We start from the raw sequence: 15,726 nt of genomic DNA, 5'->3' as shown, positions 1-15,726 counted from the left end.
CGCTCACTGCCTGTGTAAAGCTTTCGCTGCACCAACTCTGACATGGTATCAGAGCTTGAAGGCTTCTGATCCTTGGACACACACAAGGCACGAGGGAGGAGACGCGCGGCAGACTGCGTCTGCATCAAGGCTAGAGCAAACCTGCGTTTCTTCTTGAAGCAGCCAAAGCACCCAAGGCCAGCAAAAGCTACGGAAAGTTGCTGTGCAAGGGGCAGCGAGGAGTCGGAGGGGAGCTCAGAATCGAAGGCACCGGAGCAAGGCGAGCTGGTGGCGCTGGACAAGGGATTTTCATTCGAGCTAGACGAGCTGCTGCCGACGTCCGCCTACGTTCTTGGCAAGGGCGGCCTGGGGATCGTGTACAAGGTAGTGCTGGGCAGTGGGCTGCCGGTGGCCGTTCGACGGCTGGGCGAAGGCGGTGCCCAGCGCTTCAAGGAGTTCGAGACGGAAGTTCAAGCCATCGCCCGCGTCCGGCACCCTAACGTCGTCACGCGACAGAGCAAGAGGAGGCCAGTGGCACCGCTCGTGCAGCAGGAGTGCAGCCGCAAGAGAACCGCCGGCTGGGAGAAGAGAAGGCGAAGGGAGGAGACGTGCGTTATCGAAGACCGGGTTGACTGAGAAGAGGTGGACAGAGTTTTCGAGATGGGACTCCCGTGTTCGAGCAAGGATGACAAACTGAATGGCGACAATTATGCGCATTGGAACTTGATCATGAGGCTATGGTTTAGCAGAAAAGGCTTATGGGACATTGTTGATGGCTCGGAGGAATGTCCCCGAAGGGAAAGCAATCGTTTCACACGTCTTCAGAAGGAGGAGTTTCTCAAATCTCTTGTGGATTGGGAAGCTCACAATGCGAAGGCGATGTCGGCGATTGCAGAATCTCTCACCAAGGAAATTTCCCCTGCCATTTAGACTTTAAAGACTGCCAAGGAAATGTGGTCAAAGCTTGTAGGAATGTTTGATCGAGACTCAACAATGCGAGCAGTAACCCTTCTCGGCCAGTTGTTTTCCATCAAGTTTGAAACCGGGACCTCTATGCAGTCACTTCTAATGAAGGCAAAGGTTATCCATGATCAGTTATCGGCTATGAATAGTGCATTAACTAGTACCCAGTTAGCTGCCTTGGTTCTTACGAAGTTGCCTGAGGAGTACGAGATGGTCTCGAGGGCATTACGCTTACAAGTCACGAAGGAAAAGCTGGAATTTGATGATCTCAGCTCTTTTCTCATTGAGGAGGAAGCAGTGCTCATTTCCCAAGGCAAGATTCGGGTTCCGAAGGATGTAGAATCGGCACATGCTGCATCGGAATCCAATAAGAAGTCTAGGAGCCGTTGTTATAAGTGCGGAAAGCGAGGGCATTTGGCTCGGGATTGCAAATCCAAAGCTAAAGCTCAAGGCTCGACAAATGACAAAGGCAAAGGCAAAGCTGACGAGGATGACAGTGACAGTGATTCTACTAGGGATGCTACGGCGTCTGTCGGTGTGGCGAGGACTACACTGGCACATGCTCCAGCATTCTAGCTTGGTGGATGGATGCTACCACGTGCTTCAGCCAGAGAGAGGCATGTGAGTGGCAGAGAGGGGCAGTCTGTGCTCCCGTTTTGGTGATTTGGACCCGTGTGTCGGAGATCAAGGCACATGCATCTGGCATGGAACAGCTTAACAAATCTATGGACGTGATGTGTTCGTAGTTCATTGGTAGCAGACTATGGATGGGATGAGTTCCTGGTTCATTGTGCATGCCCCAGTATCTCCACAAGTGGTGGAAGCACGCGAGAGGGTCTGGCAGCATACGAGGGAGGTGGTTCCCCTTTCTCTTCGGTCATTCATATTGACACCTTTTACAGCTGAGGAGTTGGCAGAGGCTGTGACGGCACTTCCCAGGGGTAAATGCCCGGGGGCGGACGGGCTCCCAGTCTCCTTCTTTCTTCGCCATTGGGACCCCATGGAAGGTAGCCTTCGTGCTGCCTTCAATGAGATTATGATCACAGGTGCCGTACCAGAGAGGCTCTCAGAGGGCTTGATTCACTTGATTCCCAAGGAGGGTGGTGACAGATTGGAGATCTGGCGCTAAAGACCTATCACTCTTCTAGGGACAGCCTATAAGATCTTGGCCAAGGCCATCAGCAGGAGGCTTCAACCTTTTCTCCCAGACTTGATCCACGCTCAGACCGGCTTTGTTCAGGATCGGAGCATCTGGACAACATCTTTACCTTCTGGGAGGAGACAACTTCGGCCAGGATGCGACAACAAGACCTCATTGTGCTACTCCTAGACTTTGAGAAAGCTTATGACAGGGTGGATTGGAGCTTTTTGGAGGACACTATGAGCTGGATGGGATTCCCCATGGAGTGGATTCGTGGAGTCTCAGGACTTTACTCAACCTCACACAGCCAGGTTCTCATTCAGGGAGCCCGTGGGGACAAATTCCCCTCTCCCGCTCTGTCAGACAGGGCTTGTCCTTTGCCACCTTACCTCTTCCTATTCGTCGCAGACTCCAAAGGCCATGAGTAGTTTTCTATCTGCCCAGGAGACCGGGCTTTAGGGATTGCGTCTTCCCCTTCGTACGCAGGAGGAGCTACTTGACTCAGTTTGCAGACGACACGACAACTTTCCTTGCAAGAGATGTGGGGAACCTATAGAGATTTGCGGAGGCGATCAAGGTTTCCTGCCGTGCATCAAGAGCACAGATCAACTGGCACAAATCGTGCAGTTTTTGGGTAGGATTAGCACCCACCTAGATTGGCGACCAGTTGAGGATTTTCAGTGGATCTCGAGGGGCACTCCAGTTCGATATCTTGGTTGCCATGTTGGAACTTGGCATTGATATTTCTACCGAGCAGCAGCTCGCCACACTTCTTCTGAGTATTCAAAAAAAGCTTTTATATTGGAGCTCGGCGAGGCTCTCCCTAGCAGGAATAGTAGTGGTGGTGAACTAGGTACTTCTAGCCACCATGTGGTACATCACTTCGTGTTGGGTCTTTTCTCGAGCATGCATTGGCCAAGTACAGCAATTGATCCGGAACTTCTTATCATGATGGGAGGCCAGCCAGGGCCAAGGTGGCATGGCGAGTGATCATTCAGCCACGTAGCAGAGGGGGGCTTGGCCTCATCGATCCTGCTATTCAAAGGCATGCCCTGCTGGGTAAGTTGATTGTTAGAGGACTCCTTCCAATGGTGAGCCCTGGAAGGATTTCTTATTGCCCCGAATTTCAGCCCGCACTCCGAGCCTTGGGGGCCCATGGCTGCAGAGTATCCGTTGGATCTTTGCAGAGATGCAAGCCCGTGGTTTTAGCCCAGCTTTTGAGAGCAGATTTGTAGCCAGTTTACTTCAGGCTTGGGATCATCTCAGGCCAGCCCTCAGACAGATAGTTCCAGTTGCCTCAGAGGAGCAACTCCAGCAGCCTTTGGCCTGGAACCCCTTGATCCGTTTACCCAATGGCCACGTATTAGGGACCCAACCACATGTATCTTGGGAAGCCTTGAGCACGCGACCAACCAGGTCTCTTGGAGATTGGATTACACACAGTCGATTACCCCGGAGAGGCAGGAGCAAGGCCTAATAGGGATCCAGGGTCGAGATAGGCTCAACATCAACATTGACTCAGGTATCCCTCAGGAGTGGTTGATGCCTATTCCAGACCCCGCGGAGAGTTTACCAGACACGATATCCTCGTGGCGGTCCATGGTGCAGATGAGGATAGTGGTCTGCTCACTTTTTCTATTGGATCCCAAGGCCGACTAGAGAGATCAAAGCTTCCCTTGGAGGATTTCAAAGGCTGCACCTTGCAAAGGGTGAGGACGATCGGTTTTCGAGCACGAGAATGGCACATAGATCCAACACCAACCAAGGTGGCCAAGGAGAGACTATGGCGGCTATGGATTTGGGAGTGCCGACCTCTCTCGTGGCTGCAATGGGACCCAGGAGAGTGGACTTGGCATGATCCTGTCGATCGGGAGGAGACTATGGACACCCCCTTCTATGCATATACAGCGTGGCTAGGTCGCAAGATACAGATGCCTGAGATAGATGGCACATCAGCAAGTTGCAGTAGCAGCACATTGGCAGTCACAAGGCCTGTCACAACGTTTCCTTTCAGATTTCTAGAAGAGGCTTTGGGACAGCTTTCGGCCTAGAAAGATCACACTCTTTCTTTGGTTAATGGCACACAGGAGTTTGGCGGTCAGTACTTGGCTATTAGTTGGAGGTCAATCAACGGCTTGTCCACGGTGCGGTCACCATAAGGAGTCTCAACAACATTGCCTCTAGGATTGCCCGAAGGCTCAATAGATTTGGCAGTGGATTCTCCGTATCTTCGCTATGGACAAGGCAACGACCCGGATCATCTCTTGGGGAGTTGTCGCTTGGGCCACAGGGGCTGCAGCGATCAGGGCTTATAAGGAGGATGGAGGAGGGCTAGCCCTTCAGGTCTCTCACCATCGTATTGCAACAATACCAATCACAGTCCCTCCCACATGTGATTGGTGGCCAGGCTCATGCCAAAGATGAGATATTTGCAGTAGCATCGCAGCCTGGCACATTTGGCATGCTAGATGTAGTGAGGTCATCAACGGTACCCACACTCCGTCGAGTCCGACCATCAAGAGCATATGCCTTAATATTATTCACACCCTCCGCGGTCAGTGGGGGAAGCTACAGGGAGATTCTAACAGCATGCAAAAACGGCGAGAAGCCTTCTTGAGACTTTGGAGGCCTGGCCCTTTTCTCACAAATAGAGGCGGTGACCCTATTTGGCATTACAGACCACCTGTGTGGTTGTTCCCCCCCCCCCCCCCCCCCCCCATGAGATAGCCTTCTCCTCACAACGCAGCCGACCGGAGGAGAAGCATCTCTTCCCTTATGATCACTTGTTTGCCACCCTTATATGAGGCAATTTTGTATCTAGCCCATCGTGGTTGTACTTAGCCCTTTGTGGTTGTTTTTTCTTTAACTAATTGAAGGATCTTTTTTCCGAGGAAAAAAGAGTATGTGAGGCAGCTTATTGCTTGGTTGTAAACACTCATATCGAAAGGCTCTCCAACATCATACATACTCAATTTGAGCCCTGGTTCCATTGAAGTAAAGATAGGCTTACAATCCTGAAACCCAAACTTGTGAACAGCTTCTAAATATAGTTTAATTGCTATACATATGTCCCAACATCTCTTTGCCAAATTGTATGCCCAAATAGCCGCAATATCCCCAAATCTCTCATCTCAAATGAGGTTTTCAATTCAGCTTTGAAGGCTGAAATCTATTGTTCATCATTCCCAATTACCAACATGTCATCCACATATAGAATGAGTATGATCAAAGTGCCATGATCCTCTTTCACATAGAAGGTGCTCTCTATTGGACTATTCCGAAATCCCTAGCTAGTCAAATAAGTATGTATCTTCTCATACCAAGCTCGGGGAGCTTGTTTGAGACTATAAAGTGCTTTTTGAAGCCTGCATACTTTGTTTTCTTGATTAGACATCTCAAAACCAATGGGTTGATTTACATAAACCACTTCTTGCAAATCCCCATTGAGAAAAGCTGTTTTAATGTCCAACTGATGCACTTTCTATCCATGATGGGCAGCCAATGCAACAACACATCTAATCGTGGCCATACGAGAAGTAGGTGCGAAAGTCTCATCATAATCAATGCCCTTTTTCTAGGCATATACCCTTTGGCCTTAAGCCTGGCCTTGTACCTATCAATGGTATCATCCGACCTTCTTTTAACTTATATACCTACTTTGTGCCAATTGACTTCTTGCCAAGAGGCAAGTCCCATGTGTTGTTTTTGTGGATAGAATCCATCTCATTTTGCATGGCTTGCATCCGATGCTCATCATTATGAGCCTCTTCAAATGAATCTAGCTCATCTCCATCACACAGAGTATTCATGCAAGCAACATCTGCAATTCTCTTGCATTACGTGAACTAGTCCATGCCTTGCTACCAAGTGGAGCTGAAAGCTTGCTCTCCTGTAAGTAAGGTACGGAGCACCCAACGACACAACTCTAGCCTTTTTTGTTACTGTCAGCTCTTCCTCCACTGAAGCCTTGGTCAAAATCTTGTAGGCCGTCCCTAGAAGGGTGATGGGTCTCCACTGCCGTATCTCCAATCTATCACCACCCTCCTGGAGAATCAAATGTATCAAGCCCTCTGTGAGCCTCTCTGGCATGGCACCTACGAGCATAATTTCATTGAAGGCAGCGCGAAGGCCACCTTCCATGAGGTCCCAATGGCGAAGAAAGAAAGAAGTAGGAAGCCCATCCGCCCCCAAGCATTTGCCCCTCGGTAATGCCTTCACCGCCTCCGCCAGCTCCTCTACAGTGAAAGGGGTCAATAAGAAAGACCGAAGGGAGGGGGGAGCCACCTCTCTCGTGTGTCTCAAGACTCTCTCGCACGCATCCATCACCTAGGGGGATAATGGGGCACCAGTGAGAAGAGACCGGAAGAAATCCGTGGCGATGGCTCTCACCTGCGAGGTATCGGAAACAATAACTCCATCTTGGCCACGTAGCCTGCAAATACCGTCCCTCCTCCTGTGAGGACCGGCTATCTCAAAGAAGTCTCCAGTAACTCTGTCTATACTCCACCCTCCTCTCCTCAATGGACCGAATCTCCGTGCGGACAGCTACGATCTGACTCTCAATCCACAGGCTGTCCAGGGAACTCTCCTGAAGACGCTGTAAAGAGGCGAGGCTCCTCCTCAACTCCGCTCCTACTCCCGAAATCCCTCCAATCTCCTTTGGGCTGCCTCCTGTAAGAAAATACGGACCTCCCCAAGGCCCTCATCCAAAGTGCACACTGCAAATCCTAAGGAAAAGTCTAGACCCGCCCATATCTCCTGAATCCGGCTACAATCTCGGGGTCCTGAATGAGGCTGTCTGGAATCCTGGAGCTCGCATGTCTGTCATGCCTCCATGGGTCCTCTAGGAACAGAATAACTGGGGCATGATTTGAAAATGTAGTGCCTGCCAGAATACCAACCATGCCTCCACGGCTGCAAGCCCACTCATCAACATAAAACCTGTCCAGCCGAGAGAGGTTGGGGCCAGTGCTCCTCCTATCCGATCCAGAAAAGCTAAGACTCCCAGGGTTGCGCCCAAACTCTGGAAGATGCCAAGGGTCCTGTCCCCTAAGAATCAATATCATCTCCTACCATGAAGAGTACTCCACCCCTGAGACAGTGGCCGTGCCACCTCCAAGTCTGTCTTCTGCTGCCTCTATCATGTTGAAGTCACCGCCCATGCACCAAAAATCAGCCTGGGGAAGGGCCTATCGGACAATGCTCCAAAAGATACGCTATCCTCTCCAATCAAAATGGTAACCCACCGAGCACGTCTTGGAACTATGACTCCTGATCTTGTCACAGACGGTAGAAGTTGCTCACTGACAGAGAGACACACTCCTCCCTGCGTCCCTGAAGGGCCGAAGGATAAGACCAAAAAGTATGACTCCTGCCTGGTAGAATCTTCCCGCAACGGCCGGTACGTCCCTCAATAAGATGGTACTCCTAAAGGACAAGAATGTCGATAGACCCCCCTACCATAGCTCGATGCAGCTCTCCTCTAAGAACGCCTTGTCTCTGAAAGCAGTGAGGCCCCCCTAAGCCCTGAATGTTCCATGAGACAATCCTCATGTCAATCTCTGTGTGAGGCGGAACTACCAAAACTGCCCTCCACTCGAAGAGTCTTGGGCCCGGGCTTAGACGGGGAATAGTCACAATCTGTCCTGGTGCGAAGTCGTGCCAAGTGGGCGTGGATCCTGCCCTCCATGTACTGCCACTCTGCCCGAGCGCGAGAGTATGCATACTCTGTGCTCCATCGATCACAATGGAGGTATCTATAAGAAAGGGGGAGAGGTACTGCGAGAGAGGTATGCATGAACACAAAAAGTAGCACCTCCAGGTTGGAGGTCACCATCTCCCCTCCCTGGTCTCGGTGTGCTGTTCCACCAAGCTCCATCCTGGCCAAAGGCCATAGATGAGTAAGAACGTCTATGATCCAGAGATCGTGCAGATGATGCAATAGCTCAACTGCCTGATCATGTATGGTAGCTGCCACCGACTCTGGATCCCACTCTGTCTCAAGGGCTCCGCTCAAGGGGAAAGAGAAGATAATCGTGCCATTATCTGGCGTAGAGGGTCTAGAGTGATGGAAGACCACACATACCTGAATAGGGGGCTACGGTCTCCACGAACCTGTCTGTCCCTTCCATCGAAAGACACCGAAAGAAACTGTATCCACATGCTGCCCCAAGATCTTGGGAGGCCCGCCTCGAGACTCAAGTGGGAGAGCCCTTGATGGTGAGGTCACAATGGTCATCTCCACCGGCTCTAAGAAACGATGAATCAGGCGGTGAATGGTACTCGCCAGCTGTCTCCTCTCCGGGTTGGGGGCTGCAAGGGACCGGCAGGAATGCTCTGGAGAGGGCCGCGGGGGGGGGGGGGGGGGGGGGGGGGATCGAAGGCATGGAGAAAGAGGAAGGAGCAAATGGAGCGACCGCGGGAAGAGTCGGAGGCAAGGGTGGGGTAGGGGGGGAGGAAGCGAGGGGGAGTGGAAAGGCGGAGAGGTTGGAGAGGGATGCTACGGAGAGGTATCCATCGGAGAGGAAGGCTACTGGGGAAGGCTCGACAAAGCGAGGGTGGGGTCAACCTGCCCCACTGGGCACTGAAGGCCAGAGGAGAAGTCGCGACGAGGAATCGGCCACCACCTAGGGGGGGAGGGGGGGGGACCCTCTCCGTGAGTGGAGGGGGCCCGTTGTCTGTAGCAAGTGCTGTGGTAAGTGCTCGAAACGGTTCTCTGACAGAACTAAATCCTCCTGCATGTTGCCAGCCTGGCGCACACGTTGACAACACTCAGCTCTGGTGCTCGACTGGCGACCGGGACAGGGGCTAACCGTCTGCCACTCTCTGGCTGATGGGTCCTCCATGGTCAAAACCTGGTGCTCCACGGCCTAAGAATCTGCTCCTCCCTCAACCCCCTAATAAGGATCTGAGTGGGAAGTAGGAGAGGGAACCACTGGGGGCGATCGCCTAGTCTGACGTCGAGGACAAACTTTGGCCAAATGACCCATCTGTCTACAAGTAAAGCATTGGCCTGGAAGGCCGGAATACTCCACTCGCTGCATGATGGAATCGCCTCAAAGACTGGGAATAGATACTTCGGGATCTTGTGTATAGAGCAGAGTTACGCGCCTCTCTCTCTCCTTCTCTTGTGTTGTCTATTTTCTGCACTCTACTTGCTCTTGTGGTCTTAGATTTGGTTATCATCTCTGCTGCGTATTTTGACATGGTATCAAAGCCCTAGGCTCTTGAAAGATCTTGGGAGTTTTCTGAGCAAGAGGGGGATTGTTGCGTTGCTGATTGGTGGATTGTTAGGGAATGTTCGGGAAGAGAAGAAGCAAGAGGAAGGCGGGCTGAGTTGTTGGACAACCACTTGCAGGTTTAAAGTTTTTTTTCCCACCCACCCACCCTTTTTCAGTTACATCCCCACGATGGCAGATTTGTTAGAGATGGCTGAGAAGCATGTGAAGATCCCAACACTCCCCACGTTCCCAGTGGACCGTCAGTTGGACGGGAACAATTACGGCATCTGGAAAGTTATGATGGAGTCTGTGCTGGAGTCATATGACCTTGGTGATTTCATCGTTATCGGGGTTCCATGGCCGGAAGCACAGGAAGGGGAGTTACTGTCAACCAGGAAGGACCCCAAGGCATAGGTGGGATCGTGTCAACGCCACGGTCCGTTCATTTATCTTCCTCAACTGCACACGTAAAGCATATGACGCTAGCCAAAGGCATATGGCAGCACTTGGCTTCTCTTTATAACAAGGTATCGCCCATGAAGAGGATTTCCTTGGAAGTATAGATGCGGGTTATGAACCTTGCAAAGTCGTCGACGATGCGGGAGCACATTAGCAAGCTGCAGGCCCTTCAGCAGCAGGAAGTCCTCCAGGCTGGGAAGGAGATATCATCAGAAGATATGGCCATTACTTTGCTGTCCCACTTGCCTGCTCAATATTCCACTTTCTACTCCTCTTTGATTGATTACTAGTGGCAAGCTTCGCACCATTACATGGGAGGAGCATGTGCCCATGGTCTTGGACCAGGAGGAATGATTCACGAACCCTCCTCACAACGGAGGTTCGGAGGCCTTAACTGGCCAACGGCCGAAAGACCGGAATAACAAGGGCAAAGGGAAGGCTTCACCGGAGAAGTCTTCTGAGAAGAAGCCTGACACAGATCGAGAGAAACTGAAGGCCAAGAGGTCCTACAATGATTGTGGCGAGAAAGACCACTATTGGAGGAAGTGTCCTAAGCGGACTGGGAAGAGTGCTGATTCTTCAGCCTCAGCTGCAAAGACTCCTGCATTTGTGCACTTAGAGATGATGGACTCAGATGCTTCATCGTCTTCGAGCGAGGAGGCAGTTGGCTTCACCGCAAAGGATACTCGGGAATGGATTCTTGACAGTGGTGCTTCCAGGCACATGACTCCGTCCCGAGACTTCTTTTTGGATCTGAAACGGCAGTCAGGTCACATTTTCATTGGCGAAAACTCCACCAATCCGATACACAGTGAGGGCCGGTTGGAGATTATTCCCGACGGCAAGGGGGGCAAGCATGCCTCCCGTGTTCTTTACATCCCTGCTCTTGGTTTTCATCTTCTGTCAGTGCATGAAGTATGCAAGACTGGCTTTCGAGTGGAATTTGAGGAGCATTCAGTTGCTCTATGGGTTCGTGAGACTAGCCAGGTTGTTTGGGAAGGCGGTGTGGAGAATGGTATCTACAAGCTCTCTACACTCTCCTCATTGACAGGTTCTCAGGTCGGAGATCTGCGGCACTTTTGTTTTGGCCACTTAAATGTGGATGCACTGCGGCGAGCTTTCTGGGACCAGATGGTGGTTGGCTTACCAAATGTTGGCAGCAAGCAAGGACGTTGCAGTTCTTGCATACGTGCTAAGCAGCACAGGGAATCCTTTCCGAAAGCACGCTTCCAGGCGGGCTTCAAAACCATTGGAGTTGATTCACACTGATTTGTGTGGACCTCAGCAGACACCATCATTGGGAGGATCTCTCTATTTCATGCTACTTGTTGATGACTGTACCAGATTCACGTGGGTCTACTTTCTTTCACAGAAGGACCAAGCTTTTGCACGGTTCAAGGATTGGCATGTGATGGTGGAAAAAGAGTCTGGATTGCAGATAAACACTCTCAGGGCTGACAAAGGGACTGAATTCTCTTCGAATGTTTTTCTCAGATTTTGTGCAGATCATGGCATCAAGAGGGAACTGGCCAATATGGGATCGCCTTTAGAGAATGGAGTTGTAGAACGCAAAAACAGGACTGTGGTGGAGATGGCGAGGACCATGCTGGAGCATCGTGATCTTCCTCGTCCACTTTGGGGAGAGGCTGTGGCAACAGCTGTCCATACCCTCAACCGATCTCCAATGACTTCAGTACCTAAGATGACTCCGTTTGAGACAAACTTTGGCAGGAAACCTGATGTCTCCCATTTCCGTGTTTTTGGAAGCGATGCGTATGTACATATTCCGAAGAATCATTTTGGAAGCTTGACTCCAAATCCCGCAAGCTTATATTTGTGGGGTATAATTCTCTTTCCAAGGGATACAGATTGTATAATCCAGAGAGGAATGAGATTGTTGTCAGCCGAGATGTGGTCTTTGATGAGCATGTTCAAATACCCACTGTCGAGGAGCCGCCACTTCTTGGAGATCCAGAGGAGTCTGATGATGATTCCCAGACCATTGTTCTGGTTGGTCAACCACAGTCAGTACAGGAGGTTGAGCCCGGAGCTGGAGTAGAGCCCCGGCAACGGCAGGAGGCTCCACGATCTGTTCGAGTACCCAAGTGGTTGATGGACACCCTTCGGGAGTCAGGTGTCACAGAGCTACCCTCCGAGTGGACCACAAAGGACGGTCCTCGAAGATCGCACAGAGTCCGCGACAAAAGCAATACAGCGGAAATTCTTCAGGTAAACTATGCTTTGATGTCTCGTATCATGTGGGACAAGGAGCCCACTTCCGTTAAGAAAGCCCTTTCACAGGATACTTGGAGGAAAGCCATGCAGGTGGAACTTGATGCCATCGAGAAGAACACATGGGAGTTGGTACCGAGGCCGTCGAAACGGTCAGTCATTGGTGTCAAATGGGTCTTTAAGACCAAATATGCGTCACATGGGTCGGTGGACAAACACAAAGCCAGACTCATGGCTAAAGGTTATGCCCAGCGGCCAGGCATCGACTACGAGGATACCTTTGCACCGACAGCAAGGATGACCACGATTCGGACCGTTCTTGCCCTTGCTTCTTCTCAGAGATGGCTGTGTATCAAATGGATGTAAAATATGCGTTCCTTAATGGTGACCTGCAGGAGAAGGTGTATGTTGAGCAGCCTCCAGGCTTTGTTGTTCCAGGATCAGAAGGGATGGTTTACAGGTTACATAAGGCCTTGTATGGTCTTAAGCAGGCTCCCAGGGCTTGGAATCAGAAGATTGATTCCTTCTTTGTTCGGACTAGTTTTCATAGATCGGTTGCAGATCCCAACCTGTATCTCTTTTGGGAACGCGACATGGTTACGATTATCATCCTTTACGTGGATGATCTCATTCTCACCGGTGGTCATGTGGAGCACATTGGCGTGACGAAGGCTGCCTTGTCAAAGGAGTTTGAGATGACCGACCTAGGCTTACTCCAATTCTTTTTGGGATTGCAGATCTGGCAAACCCAGAGGGGGTTTTTTTGTCTCTCAGTAGCCGTATGTTCATGAGTTGCTTGAGGCCTTTGGGATGGAGAACTGCAAGCCTATTACGTCGCCGATGGACCCAAATACAAAGTTAACTGTTAATGATCCTTGTGAGCCAGTTGATGATCCTTGTGAGCCAGTTGATGCCTCCTTCTACGTGCGTTAGTCTTCCGTTGCGCATTCTACCATGGTATCAGAGCCCAGGCGTGTGTGGTCCTAGGCGGCCCCTTGCGCCTCGGTGGCTTGCGGAGCTCGAATCGAGGGAAGGTGTTGGAAGGTTGGCGATTTCGAGCGTGTGATCTATGGCTAGAAGGTGCCTTGGATTATCCCATAAGTGGAAGCATGGGAAGTTCAAGCGCCATATATAGGGTTTGGTGGCACCTTGTCATAGTCATCTTCTCTGACCGGTGTTTTGGGAGGCAGCTCACCGGGAGATGGGAACCCGGTGGAGGGATGCTGCAGTGTAACACGCGGAAGCTCTGGGAGTCTTCTTTCATCTCTAAACACTCCTGGCAACATGTTGATGCAAAAACGCAAATATAGAGAGAGAGTAGAGAGAGAGAGAGATGCTGGAAATTCAGTATATTACTATAGTACAAAAAGGTACTTTGCTACAGCCATTGTAAGTTATAGTAGGACAGTACTTTCCCATGTAGTATATACTCTTATCTCTTATGTTAATGGTTGTAGAGAAGAGAAGAAGATAGAAGAAAATTCAACCATCCCCCTATCTCGTGTCTTGCTCTCTCTTGTATGTGTGTGTGCTGCTTGCAAGGACCTCAAGCTCTCTCTCCCCCGCGTTCTCTTAATGGTATCAAAAGAAAAAACTTACATGTATCATCCCCAACATAGCTGCATGTGTCATAATACCACAGAATACATGAATGGTTGGGAAAACGTTGGCAAATCGTCAACCCTATCTAATCCATAAAAGCTCAAAGACCAGAGTGATTGAGGTTTAGGCATGCACATGTATGGGACAACCCCCAAAGGCTATAGCATAAGAGAATAACAGGCTGGGAACAATAGGCACAGTGTATGGCAGAAAAAGACAGGCTGCAGGACACTGGATATAAAAAGAGTTAAGCATGGAAAACAATATCCAGTTTTGGAATCAGATAGCAATTGGGGAGCTCTAGACCAACCCCAAGAGAGCCCCCCCTGGCCCAACCAGGGCCTAAGCATGTGAAATGGCCTACATAGGGGGTTCTAGATCCCCTATGACATCCCAAACTCCTGCAGCAAAAGTCGATACCTTCAGGGCTCTCATCTTCAGCACAAGGAACTGTAGATTTGAAAGGAGAAGAGGCACATAAGAAAAGACTTGATTGCTCCATTCCCAGCCTAGTGTTGCATTGACACCCAGAAAGGTTTGGTACGTGGATAGTTCTTTGAGGTTGAGTGTGTAAATGCTGCCTAAATGATTCAAAGCAGCAAAGTGAAACCACTTCCACCAGAATACCTGACAAAAGAGCTCCACAGAGCCGTGTGATAGGTAAAAAAAGCCGTGGGGACGCGATAGGGAGGCAGGCAGCACACAAAAGGCAAAAAGTCCCAAACTTTTAAGTGCCCCAGTAAACGTACAGAAGTTAGAATGCATATGGCCTTCGCTGTGTCTTTTGCAGCTCCTACTTCAAACGTTTCTGACCATACTAGTTCCATCTAAAAATATGAGCAGGGAAAAAACATGTTACCGTCCGAGGCTTTCGTAATGCCGGATCATCCCAAGGCCAGTGCCATCCATGCCTAGATAAGTGAATTGCAGGGCTCCAAAGGTCATTGATGGTCAAGCTTTATTGTGAAATATGCCTTGTAGAATAAGATTTTAAACCAAGTGGAAATTTGCAAAAAAAAATAAGGAGTACAAACCTGGAAGGAAAAGGAGGAGGGGTGCATCTTGGGGGGGTTTGCCACATTCCAAAGGGCAGAACCAGCGCGGTGGGCTTCCCTTGGTTTTGATGAGCTCAGGGGCACGTTCCATGTAGTCTTTGACACCGCGGAGCTCGGTGGGGAGCTCCGCTAGATGGTAGGGAGGCACTGATGCTGATGATGATGATGATGATGCACCATTACCATCCTCACCATAGAACCTCCTGATGTAAGAGCCATTGGTTGCAGAGACTCCATTAAAGGTTCCATTTCGATCAATTGGAGAGAACTTTGTTATGCCTGTGTCAGGCTCCTCGCCTCTAGACACATCTTGACCTTCTGTGGCAAGCACGGCTGAGAAAGCAAAAGCTGTTCTCCTGTTCTTGCCATGCGCTATTCTTGCAGCAGCAGAGGCAGAGGCAGAGGCAGAGGTAGAAGCAGAAGCAGGAAAAGCTTTCTTGTGCTGCTGATACGAGGGGAACTTGTATGAGCTTGACAATGCTTGCTGCTGGAAAGCCTCCATTGTAAGGAGACAGAGGCGGCCACGACTACACTCTCAGCACTTGAAGCAGAAATGCACCCGAAGCTTGTTTTTTGCTTGCTGTGCAACGTGTTGTGTGGATGTACGGACATACGTGTGACCCGTGTTAGACCCGGACAAACAATCATATGAAAATTGTATTGATGGAAAATCGACCACGCATTACAAATTATTTTAGCAAGGGAATATTTATTTATCAATTTGACGCATATCACACATTTTGCTATCTAGGCTTGATTTTTTATGGGCTCAAAAGTAAGGCTTTTTAGAAAACTATATACATAAATAACTAAGCTTTGAGTGTATATTTTTCCCCTCGTATATAGAACTTGCATATGAAAGACATTAAACGTGGGTACAGATAAGTAGAACAGTCTCAGCAAAATTCAAGCATGGTGACACCTAACTCGATTGAATCCTCATCTTTGCTATTTCCAAATTGCAACTTTGGCACCTAGAATTTGCGCGAATAACTGTGTCTCGATTGTTAAAGATACATGGGGAGGATACTTAGGTGTGGTAGATTGACTTAAAGTGTCAAGTTGCATAGGTGTA

General features: G+C 50.0%; 1 protein-coding gene across 1 annotated transcript in view; it reads right to left on the bottom strand.

Moving 5' to 3' along the window:
- The window catches only part of LOC147612964 (phytyl ester synthase 1, chloroplastic-like), a 65,867-nt gene extending 50,532 nt beyond the window's left edge, over nucleotides 1-15,335 (bottom strand). Inside the window, exons 1-2 of the mRNA XM_086782240.1 lie at nucleotides 14,631-15,335; nucleotides 14,456-14,507 (exon numbers count right to left, since the gene is read on the bottom strand). Coding sequence (XP_086638366.1) covers nucleotides 14,456-14,507; nucleotides 14,631-15,153 — 575 coding nt within the window. The 5' untranslated portion in view covers nucleotides 15,154-15,335. The remainder of the gene's footprint in view (nucleotides 1-14,455; nucleotides 14,508-14,630) is intronic.
- Nucleotides 15,336-15,726: the final 391 nt, after the last annotated feature.

Source organism: Cibotium barometz, chromosome 44 (genome assembly GCF_041138505.1).
Source record: "Cibotium barometz isolate CiBa-2024 chromosome 44, ASM4113850v1, whole genome shotgun sequence".
Taxonomy (NCBI): Eukaryota; Viridiplantae; Streptophyta; class Polypodiopsida; order Cyatheales; family Cibotiaceae; genus Cibotium; species Cibotium barometz.
Note: the sequence above shows the minus strand (reverse complement) of the source record. Positions and strands in the feature narration are given on the sequence as shown.